The sequence below is a fragment of the Procambarus clarkii genome, chromosome 94 (genome assembly GCF_040958095.1).
Source record: "Procambarus clarkii isolate CNS0578487 chromosome 94, FALCON_Pclarkii_2.0, whole genome shotgun sequence".
NCBI lineage: Eukaryota > Metazoa > Arthropoda > Malacostraca > Decapoda > Cambaridae > Procambarus > Procambarus clarkii.
Window position 1 is genome coordinate 10,239,014 of NC_091243.1, and position 17,606 is coordinate 10,256,619.

Consider the following 17,606-nt stretch of genomic DNA (forward strand, 5'->3'; position numbering starts at 1 on the left):
TCCATAGTATATGGTGGTATTCAATGGAGAGTCTGAAGGAATCCCAGGGACGAACGGCAATCCACTTGACCCTTAGGTTATCTTGAGATGATTTCGGGGCTTAGCTTCCCCGCAGCCCGGTCCTCGACCAGGCCTCCTTTTTGTTACACATCCCCCCAAGAAGCAGCCCGTAACAGCTGTCTAACTACCAGGTACCTATTTACTGCTAGGTGAACAGTAAACCCAGCACGTCGGGACTAGGAATCCAGAGCGCTGTCCATTCAGCTGTCAGGCCCCCTAGTCAGAACTGACTAGCCAGGTCTCATTGAATCACCCAATTTAGCCCTGTCCCCCTCCAACTAAAGAAGAATGATGCCTCCCAGGAGCGTCAGTCTTTGCGTAGACTCTACCACCACACGTAGATATACTGTATATATGGGACTCCGTGCATGGCAACTCGCGGGTGGCATGAAGCCACAAGCACCATTTTGGTCTCGCTTCTCACCTTCAGCCAGAGAAGCAGCATCACAAGCTATCCTCAACTGCCTTCCAGATCACTAAAACTCTCAAGTCCCCAGCCATGTGAAGGCATCTTCCATGAGGGGGTTGTGATAGGCAAGTACAGTACAACACTTTAATAAAATACAGTACAGTATATTTCAATAAATTATAGTACAGGAGTATACAGTTTAATAAATGTTTAACAAAATTTTTTTATTTGTAAGGCTTGAGAGAGATTCACCACCGTGAGAACTTCCTCTCATTGACTGGTGGTTCGTTTTTATGATCACATTTACTCTACTGGACTTGTACATAATCTGCCATAAGTGAAGGATTTTGCTCTCTTCCCAGTAGTGCAATTTCATCTGTTTTTACTGTTATATTTTCTATCTATTTGAGTATTTCTAATGTCTATTTTCAAAGGATACTCTTATCTTTTATGCAGATTGTCACAATGCCAGGAAGTTTGCCCATAGGACCCCAAACAAGTGTGTAGAATTATTTTGTGAATGTTCCAGGCTGTAATACTTTATTAATCAATATTTACCTTGCAGGTGAGGTGATGGTCAGTTAATTAAATATTTGGGAAAAAAAAATCATCCTACCTTATAAGGCAGTGCTACTTAACATTTATATTCAACAAACCTTTTCTAGTTAGCTTAACTTTCCATGGTTCACCAGACCAAATTTTGCCTAGTCATTGTGTATTCTATTTTCACCACTTGGTATCCAGTAGAAGAAAATATTACCTTTCCTCATATGATACAGTATACAGTACTGTATATCATCACATACAAGAACAAAATCACACAGAAATGTGCAGGGTTGCAATGGACTACTCTAAGAAAATGTACAAGGTGCCCTTCCACCTACTGATGGGTCTTTTCCTAAACAACATCTCTTGTAGGCCTCATGACATTTTCTTCTCTTCCACATTGAATATTTTGTACTTATAAGTAATTTTTATTTTACCTGTTCCTATCCATTTTCCACACTTAAGCTTACAGAGGCAACCCTCTTTCTTGTTTTTTTTTCAGTGTAACCAAACAAAACACTCTTAATTATCAAAAATATAACAAAAGAATAACTATCAATAAAACCTCATTTAATATCAAAACAATCGCTTGGAATAATTAATGAATGTTTCAGGTTCAAACATGTATTCCTCTATTATTTTTGAGCACTTGAAAATTAATACAGATGATTAAAGGTAGAGTTAAAATTCAAGTAAGAGAAATTTCCAGTGGGAACAAAATAAAATATTGACAGATTTGGTTCAAAATAGTATAAAAACAGGAGTACAATTCCAATATTTATTTTGTAAATCACAGCCTTGTGGATTATCAATCTAAAATAAGTAGCTTTTCACCAAGATACAGTAGTGACTTTGTACATGAGTTACAACCAACCTAAATGTGCCTCATCTATTGTCATACAAGCAAACATATCACCAAATTTTCACATCTGCAGATGTATTATAATCAACAGTGATTTATTTCATTCTTTAAGAGCTGTATTTCTGTTAACTGTTACACAGCCCCCACCCATGATTGAATTTATATCATATTTCTGAACAAATATAAGTAATAGAATTACAAGACAAAAATAAAACTTATACAATATACCCAATTCAATAATATAATTTTTCCATTTAGTACAGTAGCCAGAATTGCTTAAAGTCGAATTTCACTCAAAATTAAGCTTTACAAACACCTCTAATGTCATTTAATGAACATGATATTTCTTATTACTGTATATTTGAGCCAAAACTACCTTACCAATCTTATCAGGACCAGATTCCTAGAATTCTATATTCATCAAGAATTGCAAAAAAATCACTATCACAGGCCATAAACATCATGTGGAGACAGCCTAAATGCTGGTGTTATCTCCAACATACTTTAAAGAACACACTCGTCCTATGCCTCATGAGCAATTTGTCTATGTTCATGTCCTGGCCAGGGAGGACTGTCTGGGCATGAACCCTTAACTTGTTCACCCAGCAGTAATTGGATACTTGGTTGCTAACAATTGATGGGTCATGTGACAGGAAAAAACTAGAGAATGGGGTTTTCCATTAGCTATGAGAAGGGAAAGCTCTCAACGTGCTAACATGAGTCAGAAGTCATCTGTTCCTGTACTCACAAGTGTAATAAAAAAAATACAAAAAAATTACAGGTTGGAAAACAAAAACCTTTCAAACAAGATATGCCAGACCAGTAATGGTACTATATAAAACACTAGTGTTCTCTATAGTGGAATATTGTTGTACATTAACAGTCCCAGTCAAAGCTAGAAAAATTGCTGATCTGCAGAATGTGCAGAGATCTTTCACTGCCCAAATCCATTCAATAAACCATCTAAACTATTGGGATCATTATAACATTGACCAAATTTTTCTCTTAATCACATGCAAGAGAGACAATAATTTACACTTGGAAAATATTAGAGGGACTGGTTCCAAGTCTGCACATGGAAATAACTCCTCATGAGACCAGGATGCATGGCAGGAAGTGCATGGTAGCCCCATTGAAAAGTTGAGGTGCAATAAGTACACTAAGAGACAATTACAGGATACTGTATCAATATTATGGTGATCAATATTTTTAACACACTCCTTCAAAACATACTGTAAAAGGCATAGCTAACCAACCTTTCATGGTGTTTACAGAAAACTAGATAAAACTCCCCCAAAAGATACCTGATCAACCAGAATGTGACTCGTACTTCAAACAGGGAACAGCTGTATCTAATAGTCTAGGTGGCCAGACCACCAACTAGGAGGCCTGGTCAGAGATTGGGTCATGGAGACATTGATCCCCAGAATCAACATAAGGTAAAAACATGGTCAAGTTGCCTAAAATTTCCTATTACAGTATGCATATTCCATATGCAGTGTCCACGTATTGTACCTCACCTCACTCCACCATTCTCTCCTGCCTATTTATGTCCAGTATTCGACCTGTAAAACCACTCTGAAGATGTATTAATATACAAAAGTACTTAAGGAAATTCCTGTTTCAATTTTCCTCCATGGTCTGACACTGTCATATTCCTAAATTCAGCCTAACATAGGCAAACCTCTCTAAATTTATGAGGGTCCCGGTAGTACGGTCGGGTTCGTTCTCGACTCAAAATCGAGAATTTCGGGATCGAATCTTGGCAGCACAGTAATGACAATAATTAACTTTCACCTCATGCCCCTGTCCACCTAGCAGTAAATAGATACCCAGGAGTTAGCTTGTTGTGGGGTTGCATCCTGAGCGGGGTCAGTAATTCAACCTTGGGGAGGGTGGGGGAACCATGGTATAAGCCTAACATGTACTGTATATATAACCTGGCTTCTTGTCCCCTGACAATGAATTACAAAAAATTATTAAATAATTCAGTAAATATAATGTTTTATTTAGTATAATATGTTATATTATGGGCAGACTAATATTTAAAGATATTTGAAAAAATAAAAAATTACTCTGGCTGTTAGACAAAAATTATCCTTGTTTATTAGGCCTAGTAGCGAGCTTCTCAAATTAATAGCACGTAATTAACTAATTATACTGAATACTCTACTAATTCATCTTAAATGGTAGGGATGTTCACCTAGAAATGGAAAAGTATTAATAAATGTATTATTTGGAGCATTAATTTGCTGCAATATTTAGATTCCCAGCAGTTGGGTCACAGCCAAACGTTTTTGCTCAATTTCCTTTCATCTGATATGGCTGTTCATCTAGCAGTAAACAGGCCCCTGGGAGTTAGACAACTGTTGTTGATTGCATGGTGGGGAAGGTCAGTAGCTGGCCTAGGGGAAACCTCAATAAACCTAACAGGCTTCCTATCCTTGACAATAGGACATTAACGCAATAACAAACCATAAAGTGAAGACTAGCACAAGGTAGACCTTTACTCCTTAATCCACTTGTCATAATATTGTTTACAAAGTGCACCATGACGCAAGGTCATAATTAAGACAACTGAGCCTCCTTAATGGACAAATCAAAAGCTTAGTAGTAATTAACGACATTAAGGCTGGTAGAACCAGGATCACTATATTGTCTTCCCCCTTTAATCTCAATTCCACTTCTTCTATCAATTATGCAGTTCATTTTAAATCTTACTATCTTTGCCCATAAAAGTCTGTACAATATGTGACCTTTTCACATTTTATATGTCTTCCATCATCAATATATCTATAGTAATCTAAAATAAACACTTCCTTTGCGTAAAATTTAAATTCCATGGAAACTAATTCCTTTACTCAAAATATCAATGTCAGTGTTTTTAAACAGTAAATGAGTGGTATTCTTTATCATAAAATTATTCAATAATTATAATTATTATAAATAAAAACCACAAATTTCAATTATATACTGTGGAACACAATACCAGCAGAGTACCTCCATACAAAAAAATACTGAATATGCCTAAAAACTATTTTTTTTTTTAACAAAGACTGGCTTAGAACACAATACGGAATAGAGATGCCATAGTGAATGTAGTTATATATATAAAAAAAGGGCATGTGTTGTAGGACATTACCCAAAATGGTAAGAGCTTGGTAAGTTTGGTAAGAGCATAGTGCAAAATGAGCAAACCTTCAAACAAAATAATAGCAACTGTAGTTGATCAATGGGACAGAACATCAATGAAGGGAAGCATGAAAAAGAAAGAATAAAAGTCAATTATAACAAATAAAGAAAATATAAAGTTAAATAATAACAGACCTATAAATGAGGGCGTGTAAACACACTATATTATTCCAAAAGTAAATACCTAACTCTAAATCTTCTTATAGCAACATGTTGTATGCAGACAACATTTCCAAGGGTACTAGGAAATTGCTTCAGAACCGTGCGTATACCACATCAACACACTGTGAACTACAACTATTCCGTACGATAATGTAAAACAGAAATGCAATTGCTTAAGTTTCATCTTACCCAGGTATCTCTGCACACAACAAAACAATAATGGTAATTATGAAATTGCATATGATAAACAAATCTAATCCTTATAATATAAGTAACTTAACACAAAGGTTTCCTGTAGTTGCAACAAATTCAGCCCTCATATTTCGCTTTAGTTTAACCTGTTCCAGTTTATAAACTAAGTTCATTGGTGTAGATCTGTGAACATTGGCCTCAATGCTTCCCAAATAAAAATATTCAACACTCCCCATACTAAATCCCAACCACTTGACTGAACGGTAGAGCGGCGGTCTCGCTTCATGCAGGTCGGCGTTCAATCCCTGACCGTCCAAATGGTTGGGCACTATTCCTTCCAACCCCAAATCCTTATTCTGACCCCCCTTCCAACTGCTATATAGACATAATGGCTTGGTGCTTTTCCCTGATAATTCAATTCCCCATACTACTTATTTTTCTATAAGTAAATATATACCAACTTAATGTCCAAATTGACATCATGAGCAACACATCAGTGTGAATTTTCAGAGTCAAAACCCAAACTAATGTTGATTGATCACCACATGTAATCATACCAAAGGAATTCTCCTTTTGCAGCTTCAAATACGCTATCATAAGAACTATCAAATGTGCTCCATAATCTACCCGACACAATCGTTAGCCATATTCTACCAGATACTATAGTTAGTCATATTCTACCAGACACTATGGTTAGCCATATTCTACCAGACACTATGGTTAGCCATATTCTACCAGACACTATGGTTAGCCATATTCTACCAGACACTATGGTTAGCCATATTCTACCAGACACTATGGTTAGCCATATTCTACCAGACACTATGGTTAGCCATATTCTACCAGATACTATGATTAGCCATATTCTAACATGTTATTCATATTTTACCAATTATTTTTCATAATCTACAACTGTTAATACATTCTACCAAACACATTTGTTAATACATATTCTAGTATGCTGCTGTTATTTATATTCCAGACAATTGTTGATTGAATCTTACAAAACTTAAGTTACTCACACGGCCCCTGATACTGCTGTTAATTAATTATTTGTTGATAAGCAAAGCTGGGTGTGAGGTAACAATATCAAGATGATTTGGTTCATATCTAGCAAGAAATTTCATTCAATATTAATGTAATTATGTTTGCTTATTTTGCCTTCATTTGTTCCTGTTGTTACTAATATAGTTTCCGTCAGTAAGACATCCAACTTAATGATACTGTACTTTCAATTTAACAACTTACAGGTGTTGCTTTAATCTACTTTTCTCCACCTACAGCAATGATGATGATAAAAAGTTGATATGCATGTCAACTTGAACTTCACCTGCAGAAACTGAATTATAAGGCTTCACAGATTTTACAACTTCCAACAAATATAACTACAGTATTTAACAGTATTATTTTTATATTTGTCAAATTTGGGTCAACACATTCCAAAATTATGTATAATCAAAGACGTTGCTATTTATTTTCAGAGCTATTATTTCTACACTATGTACTTCCCAATTTAAATATTAATATCAAGGCTCCTGCTGTGCTCTCCTATTCAAACTTCAATGTTCTCATATCCTGGTCAACTCAAACATCTATATCCCTGCTCCTATACTTTCTAATTATTCCATCTCTGCATGCTGTATAAATATAATTAGAATCACTTGCAATTTTGTATATTGGATCACAATCTGAGCCAGTGAGTTGGTAAGGACTAGATCCATCCAGTTTATAGAACTGACAAGTGCCGTCCCGTCTCCCAGCTAGAACTCCCCCTCTGTGAGGAGTCAAACTCTCCACTTGTGAGGCACTGTGGTGGGCTAAAGGGCGAGTCGTAAGGCTCTGAAAAGGTTAAAAAAAAACTGAACTGGATAGAAATATGATGAGTGTTTACAGGTGCCTTAAATTCAAGTACTATAGCCAATGGATTGCATTAGATTTGAATTCAGTTGAAAATTTACTCGTTATTTCCTCCAAACAACTAGTCTTTACTGTATTGAAATGGTAGAGACAAATTTAATTAAAAAACAAATGAATTTGCAAATTGCCAGCCAGTAGCAGTTTTAAGTAATTATTTCTGTTCACTTATGAATAATATACTAACCACAGCATCAATGATTTTCAGGCAGCCATCACTCAAGCCAACAACCCCAACTGTGGGAGAGGCCCAACACACTGAGAGGACTGTTGCACCAACTGAGAATGAGCCCATGATGGACCGGCTCTCCACTGCCACTAAGTAAACTTGACCATCTTCACAACCTACTAGCAGTACCTTCCCAGCTGTGTCATACTCAAGCTCATCTGAAATTTAGAAGTAGACATTAATACAGTACAATATACCAAAATAAATGGCTTTGGATGTAGCAATTCTGTTTCAACCCCATAATCATCTTTTCAGTACAGTAATACAATTAACAAAAATCTATTATTTTAATAGTGAAAAAATTAATTTTTTAATAGAAAATATGATGAAAGTAACTCAATACCACAGTCAGGATTAACCAAGCATGGAAGTGTATCCTTACAAAACTCGTACAGCTTTATTTATTAAATAGTTTACAAGTTTTGAAACACTGCAAAGTCGTTCTTAACCCAAAGGGTATTAATGTTAAAGAAAACCCTCATAGCACTGCAAAGCTCATAAACTGTTTAATAAACAGACTAAGCTGCCAAGATTAAGGAAAGATATAAAAGTTTTTTCAGCAGAGTTTTCCTCCTCAACTACAATCAAGTTTCTCAATAATGCAACCTTTTTGTCTGTGATAATAAAATTCCTCTTGCCCTTGCCTGATGTATAGTTACTACTCTTGCCAGATGATATGATTCCAACTTGCAAATAATGACGCTAAATATTCAAGGAAGAGTCGGTGAAAATGCTCGAATAACACGAGATTAGACTGCACTCACACAAAAAGAAAACACATGGTTGGTACATGTGTACTCACTGTAGGTTTGGATACTACAGAAAAAAGTAATTTTTTATATACGGTAATTTAAAATGCAGTACAAGCACAGTAAAACACTTACAAAATATAAATGCCATATTATTTATCACAGTATTAAAAGAGCAAAAATAGAAAAATGCAGTCCAATCTGCTGGAAACCACATGACGAATCATGTTTCAGTATGTCCCCCTACAGAATTTCAATGTCTCCATAAAAAATCTGAAATTCAAAATGGCAATATGGTATACAGAACTGGTCTGTTAATTAGAGGAATATGCAACAGGAAGGTCTCTGTTTTGGAGGTTTCACTGTAATTTTATAGATTGTGTTTAAAATGCAAACCTGGAATTTCTGCAGGTGCTGGTAGGTTGATCACTCCTGTGACATCACAAATTGCACAACAGTTTATGATGGATTCGGCTGACAATAAAGTAGCAATGCATTTTGCTTGACCACAGTTCCAGAGCTTAGCTTGTCCATCTCTGTAAGAAATCCAGAAGTTTTAGTTTTAAATGTTGAATTAAGTTAATTAGTTAAAAATAACAAATCCCAAATAAAAATAAAGTTTTTTTTCATATTTTGCCATGGAAATTGTGCTTTACATTTCTACTACAATATTAAGTTTACTGTATTTTTTAATCTTATCATTTTTCACTAGCAGGGTTGCATACTGTATTATCCCAGTTTGTCTCATGGGTATCTATCTTTTTTTAATATATATATACTGTATATACAAGAGTTCTTACATTCTTGTAAAGAATGTAGAACTAGTTCTACCAGGTTGCAATTCTTTTCCATGTGGTGGTACAGTTGACTAGAGCGCGCCTGGGCACATCCAGGTTCAAACCCCTCGTCAAGGCCCTTGTGGATTTGTTCATGATAATAATAATAATAATTATAATAACATGTGGAATGATAAGCACAAAATAAATGGGTAAAACAGAAACACTATTTCCCGGCTGAAACTGACCCCAGTCACTTTAATATTGACGAGTTGATATTTCTGCCCTTTGTTGTTATTGTGAGCGGTCTCTTCGGTAGTGGATTGAACTTTACCATCCCTGTCTTCCCTCCCTTCCACCAGTTGAGGGGCCAAAGTGATTTGAAAAGTCATTCATCCCTGTGGTACACAGGCAGACAAAGACTATTTCAGAGAGCAGCCAAGGTAACGTTATTGCAAATTACAAGTCTCTCATCTTGGATATTATTATACCAAAATTTAGATGCTCACATTTTTACAAGAACATGTGAGGAGAGAGGATTATTTTCTCAAACCATATGGGTTATTTAGTCTGTCTCTTTCCCAAGGTTTATAGATATGACATAGACAACTGTACTGTTCAATAACATATGTCGTGTACTATATTTATATACAGTATTATAAATGCAGATTATATAATTACTTTATTTTTTCTCCTGCTTAAATAAAAGCAAGCAAAAATTGATATTTAAGGAATGGAGGATGCCTCAATGGAGAGTAAAAGATCATCAAATAAAAACAAAATATTATTGTGACCAAACCACACATCAGAAGATGGAGAAATGACGATGTTTCAATCCATCCTGGACCATAATCAATTGGCATTTTTGGTCCAGGGCAGACTGAAATGTCATCGTTTCTCCATCTTCTGATGTGCGGTTTGGTCATCATATCTTCAGCCACATTATTGTGACTCATTCTCTGCGAAATAATATTAATAATTAATTACCAATGGATGAAGAGGGGCTAACAAATTTAACATTTCTGTCAAATGATTAGCAATGTAGTACTGTACCTCTTACTCACTTGCTAACCGAGATTACATTTTTGCCACGATCCACAATAGCTGTGTCTAGGACTGCACCGGTGTGACCTTTGAGTACCACAGGACAAGCTCCTGTGGCGGCATCCCAGATGCGAAGCTGCATATCTCCTCCGCCAGACAGTACCACAATGCCAGATGGGAAGAGGCAACATGTATATACATCAAAAAGATGACCTTCAAGGACTCTCTGAAATATAAAACAAAATACTGTACTTACGGTATCTTAAAAAAAAAACGGTGTTGAAAGTAATGAAACGCCATTTTCTGGGTAGAGCCCCAGAGGCTCCCTGGAGCTATTGGACTGATCTTAGCTAATATTAGCACTGGGCTTCAGTCTTATGGAGTTGTCATGCTTACCGGGGACCACTAGCCAGAACATGGTCCTCTCAGAGAGACGAAGGGAGCAATGGCCTATGAAACCCTTATGTATAAAAGTATTCATGTCTGCCATTGACCGGGGTTGAGCACCCAGAATGGTAAGTGGTTCAAATCAGACCCCCTCCTGGTTGCAATATTGCAACCTAAGACTGAACAGAGGCTAGAAACTCCCCCAAAGAAAACAAGCTACCACACAGTGTCCTGCTCATTCCTGCTGAACCCACCCCCCACATCTGGTGAGGGGAAAAGCGGCAGCCGGACTGTCAGTTTGGAGGCTGAAAATGGATCCAAAACCTGCTAACCGGGGAAAGGGAGGGTTCCAGGGAGCCTCCGGGGCTCTACCCAGAAAATGGTGTTTCATTACATTCAATGCTGGTTTTCTGTGGGGAAACCCCGTCGGCTCCCTGGAGCTAACTACCCAAAGAGAAATAATAAAGGAACTTACCCGGAAGGCAGCTGCACCACACAACCCATCATGAAGATGAGACAACTGGCTGCAACCAACGACCCAAGGAGACACGAGACCACTGAGGGCTTGGCACATTAATGAGATAACAGGCAGCCAGGACCCTGTTCCATCTCCAAAACCCTCGAGCCCGAATATCCGTTCAAGGACATATTGACAAACACAGCAGCCAAAGCTGCGAATTTATGAACATCATGGAGACGAGGGTAGACCACAGGCTGGCTGAACTTGATAACCTTGTGGATGACTTGAAAACCTGAGCTCTGGAACAAGGAACAAGAGAAACCGGGTCAACCCAAGCCGCGTCCCCGGGCACAGAATCCGAGGCGCGCAAGTAACAGCATAAAGCTGCAACCGGACACAAACTCTTGGCCACTGCCAATACACAAGGAACACCAGCAGGGTGAAGCCACTCAGGTAACCAGATCCAGAGCAAGCATCCACCCTGGATAGCTTCAGCCGACAAACTGACAGCCTGGCTGCCGACTCGGTGGGCTTGTACCCTTCTCCTCTCTTTACCGGAGGGTGGTGTCGGTTTTGAACGAGCAGCACGCGGTGTAATGACGTGTTGCTTGTTAGCTTGTTTTTCTTTGGGAGGAGTTTCTAGCCTCTGCAGTACTCCAGTAGTAGTACAGGTCCCAGCACCTGCATGGAAACAAGGGGTGCTCTGACTGCCCACATCATATTCAACCAGATATGAATGCTTGTCACCCTGAGGGACTCCTGGGGCTCCCCAATCATCTGCCTGTGCATTTATTTGCTGTGAGGCATAATAATTTCCAGTGATTGGCGTCACTCATTTCATAATTAGGCTTGGCATTTCACCTTTCTGGGCTTCGCAATTAACCCTTCACGGGTACGCCGGGATGCATCCGACCCCATGATCGTCATCGCCCCTAAATCAACAACAACCAAATATGAACCACCTATAAAGCACAAAAGCGAAGGGTAAAGGGAGGGGTATAGAAGACCTAAGTGTATAGAGAAAGGTACCAGTTAAGATATTATAAACAAGCAACAGCACATATTCAATAATAAATATATATGAATGATAAAAGGAGAAGCATGTCACTGAAAGAAAATATTATGTTTCTCTTTCCTATTAGGCGACACTTTGTCTTCCATTAAGCACAAAATTATGTTAGAGAAGGAAGATGAAAATAAAATAAGAATAGTATCCCATTTACTAAACCACAAAATCATAATGGCACTCAAATGGAACCAAAGATATGGACATACTTGGAGATGGAGAAAGTGTTTTAGGTGCAAAAGAACTACAAATAATTGGATAAGGTTTAATAAGTCGTTAACTGATTTGTTTTGACATTCATGTACATGTGTACTGTTGTAAAGGAAGTAGGTTTACACATTGGCCATATTCCAAGCCTTCCATTGCAAGTATCTTATATATATATATTTTAGTCCAAGTATGTTCAATTTAGTATTAAGATACTATTGTTACCACTAAAATTAATCTGTTTGCAATTGAATAACAGAATAAAAGAAAGAACTTACTCTAACAATTCCTGTTTTTGTTTCCCAGACCTGTAACTTGTTGTCTGTGCACACAGACACTCCAAGACCTCCATCAGCAACACTCACACACAAAACCTACACCAACAACAAGTTTTGGTTAAAACATTTTACAATCAATTATATAATACAGTATATATGGTAATATGGATAGAATACTCATTACACAGACAAAGTACATATACAGATGATGAGTCACAGTAATGGGACTGAAGATACGATGACCAAACCACACACCAGAAGATGAAGAGACGATGACGTTTCAGTTCGTTCTGGACCATTATCACAATCGACTTGATAATGGTCCTTGAAACATCGTCGTCTCTTCATCTTCCGGTGTGTGGCTTGGTCGTCTAAGTACAAATAATTTGTATATAGAGAATATCACATGAAGTAAAAGGCCGTTTTCTGTCACCAGAAATGTATTACTAACCACATTATCTAAATCTAATACTGTACTGCCTATGAAGTTTAGTAGCAAGGACAATATGCCTTTCGTATATTTCAACATTTTATAGTCATCATCACAGTTCAGCATTAGTCCATTATGATATAACAACAGCTTAGCAATGATAATGTATTGTACAATTATCCATGACAACCGTCAGTAACATGACGTCAAAAACACAATCAAAACTGACTGGGCGAGACCATGACATGTTTGGCATCCACTTGGGAATGCCATTGGCAATGGAGAATGCAAGAAGCAAAATGTTTTATTGTGAATTTAAAATGGTTAAATGAACAAATCCACAAGGGCCGTGACAAGGATTAGAACCTGCGTCCGGGAGCATCCCAGACACTGCCTTAATCAACTGAGCTACAACAGGGTTAAAAGGGTTGAAACCAAAGTTCTACTGAACTTACTGGATCCCGTAGCCTCTCTGAGGCACAAACCAGGATTTTACACAACCCCCCCCCCCCTGCACCCGAGCTATGTCAATAGGCCGTTCTCCCTCTTCACCCTTACATCATTACACATACATGTGTTAAAATGGTTACCTTGCTGGTGAACACAGAAAAATACTGTACAGTATGAATATTATTAGCATCATTGTGGATATTTTGATTGCACCCAATCAAGGGAGATATCTAGAGTCTTTATAGGCAGAAGTATCTTACAATACATACAATAGCTCCTGTGGTGCAGCTGTAGCATGCTCACCCAATGCCTCATGAGCAATTTCAACAAGATTTGAGCTCTGAGGAGGTAGAGTTAATTGGGCACCGATATATAACTATTCACCCCTGTCACCCCCAGGAATAATTGGGAAGCTGGTTATAAACTGACTGGTGGGCTGCATTTAAGGAAACATAATAGAATAAGGCCCAAAATGAGGTATGGGAAAGGAAATCTTGAAGCCTGCTAACAAGAGTCATAAGTTGCCAGACACTTTGCCATTGAGATAATTCTTCTAATAAGGGCAGCATTAGTAAGTAATTATCAAAATAAAGCACCAAGCCGGGAAGGCTATGTAGCACCCTTATTTGAAGAAACCATACTTTTTTGTACTAATTAAAGTACCTGTATTTGTATTTTCAAGTACATTAATTTTTTTTTAACACCTGTGGGTACAGGAGTAGAAGACTTGACTCCTGAGAGAATTCTCTTTCCCTAGCTCATGATAAATCTTACCACTAGCTTTTTCCCCTGGAATATAACCTGACAATCAGTTAACAACAAAAGTACCCAATATTGCTGGGTGAACAAGAGCAAACAATTAAGGACTGGCACCCAGTCAATCCTCCCTGGCCTGGACTTTAATCCAAACCAAATCATTCACAAGGTATTGGGTGAGTGTGTTACCACTATACCGCCTGGGACATCACTCATGATACAAAATGGAAAGCTGTCATTAGAAAGAAATTCAGAAAAGCAAAGAATGAAGTATGAAAAAAATAAAGAGAAGAAAGAAAGAGAAAGAAAGAAATTAAGAAAGAAAAATTAATAAAAGAATCAAAACAAAACCATAAGATGGTCTCTAATGACATATATGAATATATTAACATACACTTTTAGAGTGAATACCACTGAATGTTGCTACTGGTGCTATAAAAACTGTAGAAAGTCCTGAAGGCTGATGTGTGACAGAAATCATCCTTTCTGTGCGAGAATTCACTGTGAATCTTTCAGAGGATGCAGTCCCTCCAACTTTTCCATACTCTGCTTGTTCTCCAAGAGGCTTATGCAGAATCCAGGCAGAACTGTTATTGTCTCTGTATGAAAACACACCATAAACAATGAGTCCATTTTAATTAAAAAAAATATATGAAATAATATTGTACTGTACAAGAAGTGTACAAGCACTTCTAATTTTCCTATACAGTACTTTAGTTAACAGTAAATATAATTATTTTCAGAAGTATGCTCTAAGCTAATTTGGCTATATAAAAAAAAACCAAGTGTACTGTATTTGACACATCTTTACAATGATGACTTAAAAGTACAATATTCCACATAATGTATAAATATATCAGAAAAATAGTTTACCTTTAATGAATTGGTTCTGGATATAATCTTTTCCCTCTGTCATTAACTGGTGTATTTGTTACAACTACAGTATATAATGACCACAACAGTCACAAAACAATAATTACATTGGTTAAATATTTGTACAGTATTACATTTTAAAACTGTACAGTATTCAGTTTTATATTATTAGGTAATGAGGGGTTGAGAACCCCTGGAATAGACCATGGTTATTGCAAGGGAAACAAAGGTTAGCATAACTGGTGCAAAGTCCGAGTGAAAGTTGCTGCTAGTGGAGTGCCCCAGAGTTCAGTTCCAAGACCTATGTAGTTTACTATATAGCATATAAGAACAATTTAGATACAGGGTTGAAGAATAACATTAGCAAATTTATTGATGAGAAATATTTGGCAGGAAATAAATTCAGAAGACTCAAAATCTCTACAAGACAACTTACTCTGTATTAGCGTTTAAGATAAACAAAAGATTAGCAGATCTTAAGATTAGCTTAAGGGAGTAAATAGGGTTCAAAAGGAGCTCTAAAAATAGTTGTGCTACTCTTTAAACACATACAGGTGTAAGTAATGTAATACTGTAGTGTAATGTAATGTAGCCTAGTCTATCCTTACCTAACGTATACTAACAAAACTAAATGATAAACTTGTGTTTCTTTTTCGACATCGCTGACGTTTTCTTTTAGTACCGATTTGGATACTACATGTACTGGCACAAGACTAAGAAATGTAGGGTTCTAAATCTAGTCATTTATAACAGCTACCAGATAAATGAAACAAAGAGTTTTGGCTTGAGCCAGCAGTGGGTCCTACACTGCCACAGGAGCAGGCAAGACATGTGTCCACTTTCCCTGTGTTTCTTCTGGCGTCTTGGAGACACACTGGAGATATTTGAGGAAACTTCAAATCTCGGCACAGTATAAACATTAAAGAAACTAATTGCCAACAGGTTTTCCTAGTTTCCTACCCAGATATGTTGAGAGTGGAGGAAGAGTTGTGGTATACAAGACGAGCGTGCAGGTGCGTGGCCTATGGCACTCGTCCCTCCGGGTGCAGGTGTGTGGGGCCCCTGGTACTCGACCCTGAGGGTGCAGGTGTGTGTGTGTGGCCCCTGGTACTCGACCCTGAGGGTGCAGGTGTGTGTGTGGCCCCTGGTACTCGACCCTGAGGGTGCAGGTGTGTGTGTGGCCCCTGGCACTCATCCCTGAGGATGCAGGTGTGTGGCCCCTGGCACTCATCCCTGAGGGTGCAGGTGTGTGTGTGTGTGTGGCCCCTGGCACTCATCCCTGAGGGTGCAGGTGTGTGAGTGGCCCCTGGCACTCGTCCCTGAGGGTGCAGGTGTGTGAGTGGCCCCTGGCACTCATCCCTGAGGGTGCATGTGTGTGAGTGGCCCCTGGCACTCATCCCTGAGGGTGCAGGTGTGTGAGTGGCCCCTGGCACTCATCCCTGAGGATGCAGGTGTGTGAGTGGCCCCTGGCACTCATCCCTGAGGGTGCAGGTGTGTGTGTGGCCCCTGGCACTCGTCCCTGAGTGGTGCATGACAGCCGTCACTCACCTCAGCGTGTCATGCCAGTCACTCTGGATCACCAGTACACTGCGCTCGGCAGCCATGTTTCTGGGGCCCTCTAGAGCAGTCACCCTCTCGCTCCCACTCCTCGGCCTCTACTGCCGCCAGTACACGCCTGCCTCTACTGCTGGCAGTACAAGCCTGCCTCTACTGCCGCCAGTACACGCCTGCCTCTACTACCACCAATACACGACTGCCTCTATTACCACCAGTACACGCCTGCCTCTATTACCACCAGTACACGCCTGCCTCTATTACCACCAGTACACGCCTGCCTCTATTACCACCAGTACACGCCTGCCTCTATTATCACCAGTACACGCCTGCCTCTACTACCACCAGTACACGCCTGCCTCTACTACCACCAGTACACGCCTTCCTCAACTGCCAGTACACGCCTGCCTCTACTACCACCAGTACACGCCTGCCTCTACTACCACCAGTACACGCCTTCCTCTACTACCACCAGTACACGCCTGCCTCTACTACCACCAGTACACGCCTGCCTCTACTACCACCAGTACACGCCTTCCTCTACTACCACCAGTACACGCCTGCCTCTACTACCACCAGTACACGCCTGCCTCTACTACCACCAGTACACGCCTTCCTCTACTACCACCAGTACACGCCTGCCTCCACCACCAGTACACGCCTTCCTCAACTGCCAGTACACGCCTGCCTCTACTACCACCAGTACACGCCTGCCTCCACCACCAGTACACGCCTGCCTCCACCACCAGTACACGCCAATAATTACTGTAATAAAAAGGGTAGTCTCTGTCGCCTGTAGGAATGGATTCCGACTAATAACCTGGGATACTTAAACCTTTTTTTATTTTTATTTATTTATGTATACAAGATGTACAGCCAAGATGTACAGAATGTATACAAGATGTATACATTCGTGTACAGCCACCAGCACGCAGAAAGCTTCAGGCAATTCCTTAATCTTAATTTTCCCGGGAATACGACCCGTCAAATCATTTAAGAACCAGATACCC

The 17,606-nt window shown here is 39.0% G+C and overlaps 1 protein-coding gene across 3 annotated transcripts; it reads right to left on the minus strand.

The window, feature by feature from the left end:
* Window positions 1-1,779: 1,779 nt before the first annotated feature.
* Window positions 1,780-16,817, minus strand: LOC123747332 (proteasomal ATPase-associated factor 1). Of its 3 annotated transcripts, none has more exons than XM_045729458.2 (7): window positions 16,591-16,817; window positions 14,564-14,768; window positions 12,534-12,629; window positions 10,156-10,361; window positions 8,712-8,851; window positions 7,525-7,724; window positions 1,780-7,262 (listed from the first exon to the last, which is right to left on the minus strand). In XM_045729458.2, the coding sequence occupies exons 1-7, from the start codon at window positions 16,644-16,646 to the stop codon at window positions 7,008-7,010; spliced, it is 1,158 nt and encodes a 385-aa protein (XP_045585414.1). In that variant the 5' UTR covers window positions 16,647-16,817; the 3' UTR covers window positions 1,780-7,007. The 3 variants fall into 3 exon arrangements, with proteins under 3 accessions (XP_045585414.1, XP_069176108.1, XP_069176107.1); XM_069320007.1 differs by lacking the exon at window positions 16,591-16,817 and adding an exon at window positions 16,003-16,179; XM_069320006.1 differs by lacking the exon at window positions 16,591-16,817 and adding an exon at window positions 15,043-15,162.
* Between the last annotated feature and the right edge of the window lie 789 nt (window positions 16,818-17,606).

Bases quoted from the DNA above. Each gene is read 5' to 3' on its own strand.
- LOC123747332 (XM_045729458.2), bottom strand. From the start codon at position 16,646: ATGGCTGCCGAGCGCAGTGTACTGGTGATCCAGAGTGACTGGCATGAC. The intron at 12,630-14,563 runs GTATGTTAATAT...TTGTTGGTGTAG, and splicing joins GTGGTATTCACTCTAAAAGT to GTTTTGTGTGTGAGTGTTGC. The intron at 7,263-7,524 runs GTTAGTATATTA...TAACCTTTTCAG, and splicing joins TGAAAATCATTGATGCTGTG to AGCCTTACGACTCGCCCTTT.